The 18,341-nt window shown below is 39.1% G+C and overlaps 1 protein-coding gene across 2 annotated transcripts in view; it reads right to left on the bottom strand.

Annotated features, from left to right (window-relative positions):
- CSTF64 (cleavage stimulating factor 64) overlaps positions 1-18,341 on the bottom strand; it is a 186,927-nt gene that overhangs the window by 94,565 nt on the left and 74,021 nt on the right. For both annotated transcript variants that reach the window (XM_089393003.1, XM_089393004.1), the window contains exon 3: positions 1,930-2,104. In XM_089393003.1, the coding sequence (XP_089249129.1) occupies positions 1,930-2,104 (175 nt within the window). The remainder of the gene's footprint in view (positions 1-1,929; positions 2,105-18,341) is intronic.

The raw sequence follows: 18,341 nt of genomic DNA, 5'->3' as shown, positions 1-18,341 counted from the left end.
AAGAAGACCCATCCTCTATTAGCCTCTCTTGACACCTTGATTCCTAAACCTAACATACCTCTCATAGGTGGTTTATCTAAAGGGAAGCCTCCTATTGTTGAAAGTTCATAAAGAGGAGGTAGTGGTTGTGGTGATAGTGGGCCACACCTAATTGTTGTCCCTTAGTCTTTTTTTTTGTCTTGTAGGTTTTTTTTTCCTCGTAGTGATCTTGGGCGGGCCCACCCGAAGGGGCCCCATACCCAACCAGCTCAAACTACAGACCTTGACCCTGATGGGCCCAAGGAGGATTGAATCTATGCCTCATGACAACGGGCCAAGGACTTGGCAAGGGGGGCTTCAACCAACAGAGCTACCCATCAGGGCTTTTTTGTCTTGGCCTCTAGATTTTGGAGCAACAGTTATGTCAAGGGGTCATGTTGGACAGTCCTAGGCAAGACACCAAGCCTAAGGAAATACTTGTCTTTGGTACACTTTTCTAACAGAATTAATTTCACATCTCATAAAATCAAAGATGTATTCTAACAGTCATGAAACTACTAAAATGCTTAAGAATTATCATTAAGAAAATACAAAAAGAAGAGGAAATTCCAATCAATCACAATGGAACAAATCACCAACCACAATCTCAAAAATCTCCTCTACAACACTCCAAGTTCATTTAGACTCCATCTTGTCTAGATTCTAGGATATAATCGACTTCTGCGCTTAAAAAAATGCTCAATGAGCACCTAATTTTTATAGGAGGCAAAATTACTTTCAAAAATATGGGCGGAAGAGGTCTCAGAAGTCTTGGGAAGTTCAGCAGCTTAAGCCTTAAACAACAGCATTAATACTACTTCTTGAACCAACATTAATAAAATTCGTTGAATAGTCATTGAACATTAATAAAATTATCTTATCTTATCTTTGGCAGTGTTGCACTACTCGCGATTTTATTGTGATTTTATCGTAAAATCGTGGTTTTTTAAAACCAGCGATACTATTGCCCGATAAATACAACAATTTTTTTTTGCGATTTTTTCATCGAAAAAAATAAAAATATAAACATGAACAAATAAATAGATAAAATTATGAGGAGGTGACACAACCTACCCAAGCTACCCCTGTCACCAATAGAGGACGTGGTCTACCTCCTGTAGCTTCTAGAGCACAGCAGAGTCCCCTACCAACTCCACCGACATCTACATCTAGAGGGGCAGAGGAAATCAGTAGTATTAGACTTTAGTTATTTGGTTCATTTCATTTTATATGACATTATGACTCATGATATGAGATACATTATTATATTTTTCGTTGATCTTTTGAGGCTGACTTGGGACTCAAGAGTCAGGACTTACTATTCAGGACATGATTCATTGTTATGTATGATGTCACACTAGAAATTGTATTACACATCTTATATATTAGTTCTTTTATCATATTTATGTGTCAATGTATTTATTTTATGTTGTAGATGCTTTAGATATTAAAAAAATTTCAAAAAAAGATGAATATTTTTGTATATTACGATTTTTTCCAATTTTTTCCCCTCGCCGATAATATCCCGATAACAATTAATGCAACATTGATCTTTGGTGAACCAACAGATGAAACACAAGTAAAATTTGCAATAATAAAGAGGAATGACTTTAAACAGAGAAAGCTTTAGTAGGGTCTAAATCCAGCAAAGTACACAAACCCTTCCAGGCTATGATACTGCAATGCCTTGCAGGTTTGCACATATAAACACCACAACACTGTCGATCTAGGATTTAAGAGCAAAACACTTATGAATAGAAACACAAAGCATAGCCTGAACAAACATAGCTGAAGATTGGAACTATGTAGAGTCAACTATGAGGAGTTGCAAAAGCATTTTCGGGCAGATCAAAATCTTAAGCTGAACACCAGGATTATTCTTGTAAAAAAGATTTGAAATTAAAACAGTACCTGCTCCCTATTTCTGTCCACACCTTTGTCATTTTCGGCATAGTCAACACGTAGCTGCCGACCATTTATCTCATACCCTTGGAGATTTCTACGTGCACTAGCTGCTGTCTCTTCATCTCTATACTCACAAAATCCATAACCCTTAGGTTTCCCAGTTTCTCTGTCAACTACCAATCTGAAACAGGGGAACGATGATTAGGATAAAAGCCACAAATATATAGAGGCATGGTGTTTTGTCTATCCATATATTTATTTTGTGTTATGTCTAGTCCAAGCTCATACTAGTCTAAACTAAATTTTAACAAGTTACAAAAAGTACATTAATCATTTTTGACAATAGTCAAAGAATCAGCTTCACAGCATTAAGTAAAAGGTTCTAAAATATAGCACCCGTTTGAAGAATTGTACAAGTAAAATGCATTATAAAACATCCCAGACAGAAATGCGAACACAAAACTATAAAGCAATTGGCACAGTATAATTAACATAGTTGATATTACCAAAAATTTATAACTAGACTACCATTTTAGTTCCTTTCAATCACGCTCAATTTCATCATAACTACGGAAATTAAATTTTGACAACATCAATAGACAGAATAATTTAGTAGCACAACATTAGTATAAAAGTTTTATGCCCTAAAGCATTCATGAGCCAAATGACATTAATTTAACCAAATTACAGAGCATACTGAGTGCTCTATATCAAACAACATAGACAGTGGGTGGAATGGCTACTATCATGGGAGACCGTTCGAACTTGAACTTCCTTGGATTCTGGGAAAGAAGGCCCAACCTGACATTCCAATATATATGAAACAATCTGGATGGCCAAAGGTCGGACTAACAGGCTATGTCACAAGGTTCAGCAAATCTCAATCTTGAGGTTCAAAATTCGGCGTATCTCAAAAAAACTTGAACCTCATGGCCTTTGACCAAGTTCATAGTTCAAGCTCATGACCTCATGTTGCATGTCACACTAGTAATCTATCTGTGCAATTTCCAAGTCTATGATAGCAATTTTTATTTTTATTGACATTGGTTTCATAAAATTCTATGCTATATTTCATTTTAAAATTTATATTTATTATTAATATATATAGAAAGTGTATATAGACGAACCTAATGGCGAACCTCATTTGATCCCCACCAAAAAATTCAAACTTGAACCAAACCAAATCATTGTTGAACCCGAACTCAAACCCGAACCTTGTGACTTAGGTAACAGGTAGCAGACTCAGTCATTCCCTGCTACATTGTGGGATGTTGCCAATGATTCTGCAGAAGGCCATTTCATCAAAAGAAGAGATCACCATGACAGATTGGAGAAAGAAAATTTATGTTCTCAAGGAAAGTTAGTGAACTAGTAGATGGAATATACATTCTGAAGCAACACTGGGGAGAGAACATTGGATTGTACCATCGATGCCATATGCACCTAATCATGGCCCAGCAAAAATATGGTTCATGGGAGACTTATACCTGGATATTGATAAAGTAAAAGGTGATTATACAAAATTCCTATGATGGAGATACCGAATAGCCTAATAGGCTCTAAATATGGAGATAGAGGACAGAAGAAAAACCTGAATGAAAATTCCCTAGTACTAATGATGACTTCTCCTGTCAAGGCATCCTACCCATGTAGTCTAGGACTCATGGGAAGTACCTCTCATCTGGCCAATGAGTAGGGAAATGGGGTTAGGGACCATAGTAGTATTATCGATGGACGCAGCGTTGTATTCTACCTTACTTCCTATGCTAGGATGACCTCCATTGATCTGGGATCAATGAAACTGATTTGGGATCAGTATGAATGGTTTGAGACTCTCTTGTGATATTGATCTGGGATTAGTAAATCTGACTTCGGGTCAGTAGAGAATGGTATGAGAGATTCTCGATCAATTATTCTTCTTCATGGTTTAGCAAAGTAGAGCAAAGCAATGCAGGCACTGATGGCAGAGATAGTACAGTCAGACATATGGATCAGAGGATGGAGTTCTCCCTAGTTGAGAGGGAGTGTTAAAATTGGCAACTAGGGCCAAACTCCATGTCAGTCATCTTATTTATCGCAGCTCATATTTTTCAGGTCAGCATTGTGATGATGGGTGCAGCATAGTGCAGCACGGTGGCATGCAGCATGATGACGGGATGTAGCAAAATGATAGGTGAAGGAGTCACCTTGGAGAATCAGTGGAAGTAATATGTCTTCAACTGATCTCATGTATCATCTCCTTAGAGATGATCTATGCTCTTATCTAGATAAGTCAAAGTGTTGACTTCTATTGTAAATGTACTATATATCTCTCTCTACTGAACTATTGAAGAACATGTAAGAAGAATTGATCAAGGGTTTCCCCACATTGAGGTTTGTCCCTGGCTAGCGCCACAGCTTGTGTCCTCTTGTGTTGGCTTGTCTTCTGCAATTTATGTTTATGTTCTATCTATAGTTTACTTTAACGCTGATGTTATTGCTAATCTGGAAAAGATATTGAGCTAACTGTGAAAATTGAAATAAATTGCTCTAAGCATAGAACATACCTAAAATTCACAATAAGATTACACAATAATTAGAGGGATGATCCATTCAGGTGTACATAGCTATGTGGAAAAGGTGGCCTAAGCATTAGTCTACTCCATTTTTTTTTTATGCAAGGGGATTACTTGGATGAAGATTGGACCAACCTTTGAGGAGGTAGCATCAATCTGGAGAAGAGTAGCATCTACTGCACCATTAACCCAAAGATTAGAGACACCACGATAGGGGCCACTCCTAGTTGGATCTAAAATGTGTGGAGGTTTTTATGATAAAGTTGGGGGCAATTTTCTCTTTCAAGACCAAACCCATCTCGCAGTCCAAAATACATAATCGACTTAAGGGGGATCATGTTCACAACCCATAATCTTGAGGTAAGGTATTGTGGTAATTAATACATCTTTCTTCAACAATCATTATTTATTTTAAAAATCCAAAACTTTAGTTTCGTTTTAGATTAGCTTCATTTACTAGCTTGCTTATTCAAAATTACATTTTAAATAATCAGTTTTACCTTGGGTGTTTGAGCAATCAAGTTATGTTTTAAACCAAGGATCATATACCATATTTGAGCTTTATTTCCATACATATTTCCCAATATATTGAATGTTCATATTGCAAATCTATGTTATTTTCTCGTTGTAATATAATAGATATATCGGTTTTCTGAGGTTCCAATTACTCTCCATGTATGTATTTTGCAGTGGAACTTCATAAGTAGGCTCTATACTAGTTATATTTGCTAGTTTTTCACACTTAAAGTCTATAAAACGTTTTTTTCCAACTGCATTAAGGTTAAATGTATTGTTAGAATTTTTCTGAGCATAGTACTCAGTGGCATTTGATCCCTTAACCTCACGGGATCGATTTCCAGCTTGACTGAAAATGCATCCTTGCTACTGGTAAAAGACTTAGGGGTGATCCTAAAAGGTATAAACATCCCCTAGCCTCCCCACCCCTAGATCTTTGATCTAAACTGCTAAGTGTTATCTTTTGTAGCATCGGACTTCTAGTCTCAAAACTTTGTGGAGAGACTAAAACACAAGAGTTCTCCAAAACCTAGAAATCGTTTCTAGAAATTCCACCTAGAGATAGCTCAATTAAACTAATTGACCATCATTTAAATTTTTCCTAAGTCTAACTTAGGAAAATTGGTTAATTAATACTAATTAATTGAGAAATGTGAGAATTCTCTAGAAACTCACATGAATCGACTTGGAGATGATCGCAGCCATCGATTAAGTTTTAATCTTGATCGTTGGAGTCTCAACAGGAGATTACAAGAAGAGGTTGATTGATAGATGGAGAAACACACATTACAATGAGTGAGAGCCAACAGTGCAAGTTTCTTGGGCAGTTCGAGCTAGCCAGCAGTAGAGTTCGAGCCAAAGAAAGGACGCGGGACTAGAGAGGGGCAGAGACAATGATCTAGAGGAAGATTTTCCAGTTCCGGAGAGGCAAGAGAGGTGGCTGAATTATTTCACCAGGAGGTTGCGTAGGGACTGCGCAATGCCTCAAGAAGTGTTAATTTTTAGTTAACATGTTCCTTTCTCAGATTAGTTACTTCATAAGCCCATTATCAATTCCATTACACCATAAAAAATCACTTTAATCATCATCATATGACAATAACTAATGAAAGAACATTAAATGTAAGTGCAGAAGACAAGCCAAGACAAGAGAACACAAACATATGGCTCAAGCCAGGGAAAAACCCCAAGATGGGGAAAACCCTTGATCAATTCTTCTTGTTATTATTATCAAACATTCAGCAGAGGATGAGAGAGTACAATCAGTGTCAACATTGACTTGTCAATGTGATAACTAGGACCATTGTTCAAAAGCCAAATAAGCACCCCAATCAAATATGCATTCTGGCAGTCACAATTTGTCCTGTTCAGTGGACAATGGTAGACAAAGCATAAACTGAATCTAGGTAAGGGTTCATAGGTTCATGACTATAATACCTCCAGACTTCCTTTCAATGCTGCAACCTTTCTTCTAGGGTCTCTGTTCACATCCAATCAGTAGATTTGAGCTAGTGTAGGCCTTTCGGTCAATCTAAATCAAGGAGACTAGGCTTGTGGCCTAGAAGAGACAACAACCAGACTTTCTACCTTCTGTGTCAAGAGACATAAGTTTGCAGCCTTCTATGCCTAATCTTAGGAGTGCAAATAACAGTTGAGGAGGAAACCCATACATACGTGTGCCAAAAACATCATCCAACAGCCTTTGATAAGTGTGGCTCACTTTTTGCTCAATCTCGGTCCTGTAATGAAGATAAGTGAGCCCAAAATATTGTATAGACAAGCCCAAACTGATTTTGGCCTCTTGCTTGTGGAACGCAGCCCATGAAGGAGACTAAATCGATCCCAAACTTGCCCTCATTACCTTCGCTGGAAACCTTCTTTCATTTGCAGCTATTTCAGAGAAATGAATGAGATATGTGTGTCCAAATGAGGGTGAAGGCACCTCTATTTATATAATTCGATGGGGAGTCAGGAGACGTGTCTAATGGACGTAATGAGCCAACATAGAGATAAGGACGACCTTGATCATTTTTGTGTGAGAGAACATAAATTCAAAAACCCACTTCTACTTATCCAAATTTGACAATCTTTAGATCGATTTTGGTCCTCTCAAAGAGAGGAATTTAATGCAATAATTATCTTCATCAAATGAGTTGTCCAAAGTGGAATTTGGCGAGTGTTTCCAATTTTAACAAGAAGGCAGTTCGATTTTGCTGGAGAGGGGGTCATTTTAGTGTCTAGAAGCCAGGTGGATTTTCTAGTAGGCAAGAGAGACACTTCCCCAATCAATAGCAAGCAGGATGGCTTGATTTGCATCAATTCCAGGTTGAGTGTGTGGCAGGTTGCATAGCGGTGACGCAGGGCTTGTGCAGAGCATTTGGTCGGCTTATTTTTCACTTGTCAGTTTGAGTTAGGATCGCTTGGAGACCAGAGTAAATTCTCTCAAGTGATTTTGTCAGTATTTCTCTCAGACTAGATAGCCAGTGGGGCATCCAAATTTATTGTACTCGGTGAAGAAATTTCAACCCCCACTCTGATTATCAGTTTTCCTTATCACTTCATGCATTTAGTTTTAAATCTAAGCATGATAAAAATTCTAAAATTTGGAAATGACAATATTTTTCTGAAAACACAAATTTAGAGATTTCACAACTACTGAAATTGCAGAAATAAAACACAGCAAAATTATGACAACCACACACAGAAAATAACATAGTGATTTTTGGTCAATGTGACCCTAGAAAAACCCCCTAAAACTCTTTGGGAAAACCAATTTGATGGCTCTTCTTTATTTCTGAAAATGCTTTTACAGAGAAACTGAAATGCACAGCAAAAATTCTAGCAAACACAAATTACAACTTTTCTCAATTTCCATGCTTGAACTTTGCCTCGAAAATCGTGCCAATCAGCGAACAACCAAAACAGAAAATTTACCAACAATAAAACAGCATTAAATGTTGTACAGCTTGCCTCAAAAAATGTGCTTGGAACTTGATGTACGGACCATACAAATTTCAACAATATGATTGCCTCAATATTTGTGCCCTTGTTGTTGTCCTCTTCCTCGATTTTTGTGTCTTTCTCCTATTGTACGGTTTTGCCTTGGGATGCGTGCCAATAAACGCTACTGCCCAGATTTGATGAAATGTCTTCTTGTTGCTCTCCTTCACTTCCTCAGTGCTCAAAAATTTTCTCCTTGCTCTCTCTTCTCTCTCTCAAATGCTCATGAAAGAATGAATTGATCTATTTCCTCTTCTCTTTTCCTTTTACTCTCTAAATGACCTTTTGAGTTACCCTAAGATCTAATGGCTGAAATTCATTTAGATCTAGGGATGAGAATAAATGTGCACTTATTTCTCACTTTCTATTTTTTAACTCACCCATTTAAATAAAAACCCACTTAGTCTTTTATTTCCAGTCACTTTTTCACTTTCTAATTCTTCATTGGTTTAATAAAGTCACATTTAAATTAGAATGTAACTATACCACTTATAATGTCACTTTTAAATTAGAATATAACTTTACCACTTACAAAGTCACTTTAGGAGACAAGTACAAATAAATTTGGACACTTTTCCCTAGGCCAAAGATCAAAGCCTTAGGGAACCACTTGTCCTCTGGTACCCAAATTTTAACACTCCCTCTTACCGAGGAAAGTGTTCCTCACCACTCCCATCTTGACTCTGAAGTAGACATGCTTGCCACGTAGTAAGGCTTTCACGAAAATGTTCTCTACCTGCTCATTTGTGGAAATGTACTCAAGCTTGACAGCTCCCTTTTGGACATAGTCTCTAATGAAGTGATACTTGATCTCAATATGCTTTGACCTGTCATGAAACACTGGATTCTCCGTGAGTTTTATGCAACTCTGATTATCATAGTAAATTACCGAAGGTCTCAATGCCTGACCAAATACACCAAACAACATTTTGCGAAGCCATATGGCCTCACAACTAGCTAAACTAGCAGCCATATACTCTGCCTCAGTTGAGCTCAATGCAACTTGTTGAACACTGGAGTGGCACCTAATGATTATATGAAGACTCCATGCCAAAGGATGATCCAAAGGACACTTGTACCATCAGATATCATTAGCCAATAGAGTTTTTTAACTCTACTTCTATCTTCTCATCATCTTTCTTGTACCCAAATTCCACACCCTGCCGGGAATTGTAATAAGTGATACTAGTAATGATGAGTTTTTGAATCTGTAACAGGCCTAGGATGTTGGGACTTGATCATAAAACGAGTACACCTTGGAGTGTTTTTTTATCCAATTAATTAACCCTACTTTTTCAAAGGCGGATAATTTTTTGGATTTTTTCACTCATTTTTTACCCCAAAGCGGAGGTGATAGTTTGAAGATTGAGCCCCTAACACATCTTAGTGTCTAGAGTCTATGTATATTACCATACTAGATCACTCAAAAAAAATTGTGGAATTTGGCTAGGTCTAAGTAGGATTTTTTAATAATTAAAAATTTCCAGCAAAATGGGATTCTTTAGTTATTTTCTATGTGATGATGTAAATAAGTGGCCTTAGGAAATGTTTGGGGCGTGTGACTACTCGAAATTCATCTTCAGTGACCTAGCATTATCCTAGGACCCACTTTGAGGGTCAAAAAATGACTTATAGTCCCTCAAAAGCCGATTTTCCTAGTGATAGTGGCAAAAAATGAGAAAAAATGAAAAAAAATCAATAATTGGAAAAATATCTAAATTTTTCCAAAGTCAAAGAAAGTCAACCAAATGACATGGTAGCTCCAAATGAAATTCAAAGGTGATGTGACAGTTACATGGGGCCCACCAAAAAGGCGCTAACTCAGTTACAACTCAAAGTCAAAGCAAGTCAAAGGGTGGTCAAAAAGCAATCAACAAGGCAACACAATGAAGTTTGGAGACACCATGAATTATTTAAAAGTGGATTTTATTTAATATAAAGTCTAATGTTAAAGGTAATATGAGTGAGGAATGGACCCCACTCATTTTCCATTGTATATGTATATTCCAAGCTAAAGTTTCATGCACATGCCAAATGAACTCCACGCAGCCAGGAAAGTGAAAGTTTCAACGCACATGCCAAATCAGAAAATCAATGTTGATATGAGATTGGTTTGGTGAGAGATTTGTGGAGATTGGTCTCCACATACTTCCATACACTTGTACGCTAATTACTCCTAGCAGCTTCCACGCATTTTACACAGCAGTCAACGCACTAGCAATACCCATACGTTGATCTGTTTGGCAGCTCTACGCATCGGTAGATTTGGCATAGGAACTCGTGGCACTTGGTTGTTGAGACTTTAGTGGGAGTGTGCTCCCTTTTCGCCCATCAGATTTCACACTTGGCAGCCCATCAAATTAGCACATGAAGAAAAGAAAGATACGCAGCAAATTAACGCACAGTTAACAGCTACACGCAGATTTTCTACAACAGCTTACACAACAGTTAGTTGGCTTCACTGTTCGAGGTGCCAGCAGTAGTTTAGAGGCAGCCAAACACACAGCAGATTTGAGGATATTTGATGGACAGTCAAGGAATCAAGGTTGCCACCTACAGCCATTCATCTTGCCACTTGTGATTTGATTTTCTACATTGGGATTATTAATCCATCTCCACTTGTAATTGGAATTTTCCTTGGGATCATCTCCAATTTTCTTATTTATATGAGTCTTGAGCTCTCATTTAGAGGATATAGAACGAGTTGTTGGGCTTGCAGAGAATCTGATGGATTTTGTATTCATCTTTCATATAATAAAAGAGACTTTGGGGTACTATTGTCTTGGTGTTCCCCTTCAATTTCTTGTGGTGATGTTATTTCAATTTTTGTGCTTTACATTCTACATGTATGTTGGATTATGCTAGTTATCATTTTGCCACTTGTTTGGATTAACATATGTAAACTATCTTGTATGGTTTTTTGGGTTAGAGAAATACTCTAAGAAGAAGAGCACTAGGAGATTTTTGGTGAAATCTCTAGCCTTCTCCTCCATTGTATAATCTAATCCCTTATGATTGCTGACATCTTTTTCCAAGTGTGTAGAGATCTTTAGATTTGGTTGAAGGATTTACTTGGGCGTGGGGTAGCTATCCGATAGACGAACTAACTCCCAAGATCATGAATAGAAGGACCCAATCGATTTGCCTCAAAGATCTCATCAAACGATTTTGAAAGAGGGAGTTTCCTTTCCTCTAGCCTACTAAGATCACATAAATTTATGTTTTTCTTGATCAATATCTTGTGCTTTCAAAGATTTTATTTGCTACCTAGAGCATGGTTTTAATTAGACAAATATGGAGTTCTCCTTGCATATCTTGATTTAGTTCTTGTACACTAATTGTAGATTACCATTTTGACTCTTTCATGTCATCTTTGTCTTCTTTTCAGGATTATTTTGGCTTTCCATTTGAAAGAATTTCACTTCATTTTAAGCAAATACAATTTAAATTCTTAAAGAGCGATACTTTTAAGGCACTGATTGTTTATGTATTTCAGGCTTGTTATGTGTATTGGGTTATTGTTCATATCAAATTTTTTTTGTTTATAAATCTTTAAGAAATAATTTGTTTAACTCTAACAGTTATCCTAGAAACTCACATCTCTTTTTAACTTAACTTTTCATTAGGGACCACCCCCCTTAGCTAACCTAGGAGATAGCTTAAACGGAGAGAGAAGGGATTCAGTGCGACAGACCCTTCTCTAAGTTCCCTGCCACCAACCACACCTTGTGGGGTTGAAGGCTTTTCTCACTGATTTGTAGGTAGGTGTAGGCGGCAGGGTTAACACAATTGACTGTTGTTTCTGGCTGATCCACAACACAACTGCCGAACCCAACCCAAAACGACACCTGGAAGTACTCTTCCTATCTGAAGCACAACCTACCCAATTTGAATCCGTGTACCCTGTTAGTCTCACTCCATCACCCTGTCTATAATCCAGACCAAAATCCACAGTCCCCTGGAAGTAACGAAGAATGTGTTTTGCAACCACCTAGTGCACTCTCCTAGGCTCACACATAAACTGACTCATAGTGTTAACTGCAAAACATATATCTGGCCTAGTGTTGACCAGATACATCAAGGACCCAATCAACTCTCTATATAGAGTACGACCCACCAACTCGGAATCAAAAGCGTGAAGCTTCTTCCAGTTAGTGATCATAGGTGTAGACATGGGTTTGCAGTCCTCCATGTGAAATCTATTAAGAATATCCACAATGTACTTCCCTTTTCCCAGGAAGAAATGCCCCTCCCCTTGCCACACCTCCAATCCCAAAAAATAATGCATCAAGCCGATATCCTTCATTTCAAACTCTGAAGTGTTGGAAATAATACTAAGAGGGGGGTGAATCAATATTATCAAGTTAATAATTTTATTTCCCAAACAGATTTGTATACGCTACTTCAGCTAAGTGAACCAGCGTGTACACGCGACTGTACTTAAGCCAACCAGCCTATATGCAGAGAACTTTTGAATTACCCAATTTATCATGCATTGAACTTCAACTAGTATATTAGAAATTTATTAGACAGTGCAAAAAAAAGCAAAATAAAGCATCACACATGAGCAATACACATGAACACCATGATATAAGGTGGAAACCCAATGTGGGTAAAAAACACCTGCTGCTGTCATCTCTGTCTTCTTTTAATAATAAGAAAACTTGTTTACAATCTTGTACTAGTGCAAACTCATACCAGTACGCAGGCTTCTACCTGCAGAAGGTTACAACCTTCTTTCATTCTCCAGCTTCTACTGGAAGGAAGCTACAACCCCCTAGCTCTTGTACTAGCCAATATGTTTACTAGTACATAGGCACGACCTACAGAAGGCTACGACCTTCTTTCTTCCTCCAGGGACCACGTTTCATAATTTTTCAGACTAGATCCATCAACATCATAATTCAATCATCAAATACATTTGCATCAACCAACCACTGAAACTCAACCACTACTGAATCATAACCCATCGTCAAATCACAATCGATCTAATCATACAGAATATTGTCACCAGAATACAGTAACCAGAGCCCACACCAGAACCCAAAATTCTGCAACAGCAAACAGAAACAATTGAAACATACTTTATGAGGTATATGCTACTTCCATGTGTCGAACCTGCGTGTATACGCGTATACATCTGCAAATATTAATTCATAATTTTGCAGCTATTACAGACTTTAGTTATACCCAGATCATAATATTTACAAACTAACACATGCGTCAATATTCAGATCTAGACTATACATGATCAAACCACATAATGATAATTCATTTCAAGCCTTAAGATCCCAATCCATCATTAGATCTTATCCTTCATCAACCGCTAAGGTTCGTCCTTGGTTCAAATCAAGCACAGCACCATAAACCAATAACCTGCATACTAGATCTCACATTTCATTAGATATTCGATTCTTGCTCACCTGGCCTAATGATCTTCTCCTCCTTTTATAGTTTTAGGCCTTTCTCAATACCATGGACCAAAACCACTTAGGACCAATACCTTGGACCAAATACCTAGGGTCAATATGTCAGACCAAATACCACGGACCAATACCATGGATCAAAATACCATGGACCAAATACCTAGGACTGAAAACTTAGTTTTCCAAGATATATGCGCTTTTCCTTCTATAAAAGTGCGTGTGTACGTATACACTACTTGTGGTCAGTGAACCTGCGTGTATAAGCGGCTTGGTCAAGGTGAACCTGCGTATACCTCTCTTTCTTCATTCTGTGTAGTCTGATCTATAATTCTTTGTTGTTAACCTACTGTATTGTGATCTTTCATCTGAGTGAATTGCCATCAAGGACAACACTTATATCATAATGCCAACATGAAGCAAGATTTCTCCTGTAGCCCTCAATGAGTCTCTCTGCACCACTAATGATCAAGTCATCAACATATAACACCAGAATGGGAGGCTCCTCAACCACCACAATGAAGTATAGGTTCGAATCAGCCTCTCTCTTTGTGAAACCCAACTGCTGCAAGTATGTATCAATCCTCAAGTACCAAGCTCTAGGAGCTTGCTTCAGTTCATAGAGTGCCTTTTTCAATCAACATACATAGGACTCCTTTCCATGCACCTCAATGCCCTGTGGCTACTCAATATAAACCTCCTCCTGAATAAAGCCATTGAGAAATGCAGTCTTCACATCCATCTGGTGGATCTTCCAACCCATCTCTGCTGCAATCGATATAATGGAGCGAATAGATGTATACCAAGCTACGAGAGCGAAGGTCTCCTCATAATCAACTGCCTCTACCTGTGAGAACACTCTCGCCACAAATCAAGCCTTGAACTTCTCGATGCTGCCATCTGCAGCATGCTTTATCTTGTAGAGCCATCTAGAAGTAACAACTAATTTACCTTCAGGACTCGACACTACCTTCCAAACATCGTTCTTCATTATAGAAGAATACTCCTCCATCATGGCTTCTCTTCAGACCTGCTGGCTGGCTGCCTCCTCATAACTAGAACGCTCAGAGTCAACAATGCTTGTTACCAATGCCATGTAACTACAGAGCCGCTCAGGTGGTTTACTCTCACTAACCTGTCTCTTTGGCCCAGCCACTGATGTGGCCTCGCGCAAGGTATCTTGAAGCCATTTGGGCTTCCTTTTCCCTGAGCATACTTCTCCCACCGGAGTGAAAGAATCCTCATCATCATCAGAAGCCTGAACTCCTGAAGGCCTGCCAACTAACCTCATGCATGAATCTGTGCCTGTAGATGCTGAAGTACCGTGCAAATTGTCCATTAGTGGACTACCCTATGAACTGCTCTGCAGACTGCCCTGCATGCTGCCCGAAGAACCACCCACCTAACTCTGAGAGCCACTGCTCACTGATGGACCTGACACTGTAATCGATGTACCTTCTGATCCCTGACCACTAGATTCCTGTGACTGACTCAACTGCTCCTGAGGATCTGGTGACTCTAGATACTCTAACTCCTGTGACCTCCTAAAAGCTCTCTCCTCCTCGAACTTCACATCCCACCTGACAACCACTTTCCTTTGCGCAGGAATATAAATCTGATAAGCTTTCGAGGTCTCGCTATAACCCACAAAGATGCCCTTGTCTGCAGTGGGCTCTAGCTTGGTCCTGTTCTCCTTGGGGACATAGGAATATGTAAGGCACCCAAAGATATGAAAGTGCCCAACATCAGGCTTCTTCCCAGAAAAAGCCTCCTCCAGAGTCACATTCCCCAAGGCATGATGTGTACTCCTATTCTGCAAGTACACAGAAGTGTTGCAGGCCTCTGCCCATAAAAATAAATGTAACCCCTAACCATGAAGCATGGTTTTGGCAACCCCTATAATGGATTTGTTCTTCCTCTACGCAACCCCATTCTACTGGGGGTTGTAAGGAACAGTGAACTCCCTCCTAATGCTTGCCTCGACACAAAAATCAACAAACTCACCAAGGGTATACTTCCCTCCATTGTCTGCCCTGGCGACCTTGATCTTTCTACTTGTCTGAGTCTCCACAAGAGCTTTGAACTCTTGAAACCGCTTGAAGACCTCACTCTTGGTCTTCAAGAAATAAATCCAGGTCTTCTTGGCTTGGTCATCGATGAATAAAACATAGTACTCATAGTCACTCAAGGATACATGAGACATCCGACCACTCACATCGGTATGAATCAAGTCAAGGATCCCGGTCGCTCTGCTGTCACTATTGGGAAAAGGGGATCTGGCAAACTTCCCCATAACACATCCTCTGCACACATCACGGTGATCAGAACTTAAATCTAGCACACCAGTGGTGATCTCCCACAATGTACTCAAGGCCCCATGATATATGTGCCCCATCCTGCGGTGCCAAATCTCACACAACTTTGAACTACTAGATCTGTTGTCGGTCCTGTATCGGGTGCTGCTACTCAATGCCATCAGGGGCTTGAATGAGAACTTGTACACCTTGGGATGGCGCACACCAATCACTCTAGCTGAAGAAGCTGGAGTTCCCCTAGGATATATAAGCACATGCCCTCTCCTGAACAACACATCATACCCTCTGTGCTCAAGTGCTAAGACGGATATCAGGTTCTTCTTCATTCCAGGCACATATAGAACATCTGACACTTTTAAGGGAGGTTTGGGTGTCTTATCAAATGTCAATGTCCCCACACTGACTGCTCTAACAATGTTGTCATCACCAAGTTCTACCTCCATATCAGTATCATCCTTTGAAAGCTTTGAGAAGTACTCTTTGACTCGTATCATTTGGCAGGAAGCACCACTATCAACATACCAAATGCTAGAAGATGCTTTGCCAGTAGCGGGGAGTGCACACTCCCTCTGAACCTATATGGCAGGTGATCCTGCACTAGTGGCCTCACAAGCTATGAACCCAAACTCCCAATCAAAGCTCTCTGAGAAGCTCTCTATCTCTAAGGAAGTTTACATGGGTTTGTCTCTCCCTTTCTTGTTCTTCTTCTCTGGACACACAACACCATCGTGTCCCGAATTTTGACAATTCCAACATTTGACTTTGGAATAGTCCTCCTTGTTTTGTTGTTTGTCTTTAGCTTTGCCTTTGCCTCCACTGTTGGAAGCTTGTTTCTCTACTCTGCCCTTCTTGCCTCTTGCTAATAATGCCACATTGTCATCCTCCTCCACCTGTTTGGCTGCCCCAAGATGGTTCTTTCTTATCTCATTTTGAATGCAATCATCCCACAACCTCTCCCAATCTGGAAGGTTTCCCCGTGCAACAATGCCATCCACAAAATTCTCCCAAGCCTTGGGAAGACCATTAAAAGCAATCCTCACCAACTCAGTGGGTGCAATGATCTCACCTACAGTTTCCAACTCATCTCTCACTAAAGTGATCTTTGTGAGGTATGTTGTAGCATTGTCAATCTTAGCCAAACTCTTGATCAAAGCTCTCTGAGAAGCTCTCTATCTCTGAAGAAGTTTACATGGGTTTGTCTTTCCCTTTCCTATTCTTCTTCTCTGGACACACAACAACATAGTGTCCCAACTTTTGACAATTCCAACATTTGACTTTGGAATAGTCCTTCTCCTTGTTCTGTTGTTTGCCTTTACCTTTGCATTTTCCTCCACTATTAGAAGCTTGCTTCTTTTCTCTGCCCTTCTTGCTAGAGCTCAAATGAAAACAATGCCACATTGTCATCCTCCTCCATCTATTTGGCTGCCCCAAGATGGTTCTTTCTGATCTCATTCTAAATGCAATCATCCCACAACCTCTCCCAATCTGGAAGGTTTTCCCGTGCAACAATGCCATCCACAAAATTCTCCCAAGTCTTGGGAAGACCATTCAAAGCAATCCTCACCAACTCAGTGGATGCAATGATCTCACCTACGGCTGCCAACTCATCTCTCACTGAAGTGATTTTTGTGAAGTATATTGTAGCACTGTCACTCTTAGCCATTTTAATGGCCTTTAGTTTCTCCTTTAAGACCATTTTTCTGTTTTCATTTGAGCTCTGGTAAACACTGGTCAACGTTGTCCACATATCATGTGCATAAGTCTTTCCTTTCACATGAGGAATGACATGATCTTTGATTCCTTCTAGAATCAATCTTTTTGCCTTAGCATTCTTTTTGTTAAACTTTGCCAACTCTACAGGGTCAGCAGGTACTACTACTGGGTTCGGTGTAGTATTTACCATAATGCCCCAACCTTTTGCTTCCTCAAAGATGCTCTAGATTCTCTCCTTCCATGCACTATAGTTGTTTTGCCCATCCAAATTGTCTTCAACTCTCAAACGCAGAGACATGTTTCACTGTCCTACCAAACTGAAATTTTCAAATTTGTGGTAAAGGTTTCTGTTTTCTGTGTAAAAATCAGCTCGCTGTAATTTTCACTTTGCTGTCCCAAATTGCACTTTTCAACGAACCAAGCTCTGATACCATGAAGTAATTTCAACCCCCACTCTGGTTATCAGTTTTCCTTATCACTTCATGCATTTAGTTTTATATCAAGCATGATAAAAATTCTACAATCTGGAAATGACAATATTTTTCTGAAAACACAAATTTAGAGATTTCACAACTGCTGAAATTGCAAAAAAATAAATCACAGCAAAATTATGACAGCCACACACAGAAAATAACACTGATTTTTGGTCAATGTGACCCTGGAAAAACCCCCTATAACTCTTGGGGAAAACCAGTTTGAGAGCTCCTTTATTTCTGAAAATGCTTTTACAAAGAAACTAAAATACAAAGTAAAAATTCCAGCAACCACAAATTACAACTTATCTCAATTTTTGTGCTTGAATTCTGCCTTGAAAATCGTGCCAATCAGTAAACAGACAAAACAAAAAAATTTCCACCAATAAAATAGTATTAAATGATGTACGGTGTGCCTCGAAA

Source organism: Pinus tabuliformis, chromosome 1_1 (assembly GCF_031772625.1).
Source record: "Pinus tabuliformis cultivar Carrire ecotype Pingquan chromosome 1_1, CPIR1, whole genome shotgun sequence".
Taxonomy (NCBI): Eukaryota; Viridiplantae; Streptophyta; class Pinopsida; order Pinales; family Pinaceae; genus Pinus; species Pinus tabuliformis.
Note: the sequence above shows the minus strand (reverse complement) of the source record. Positions and strands in the feature narration are given on the sequence as shown.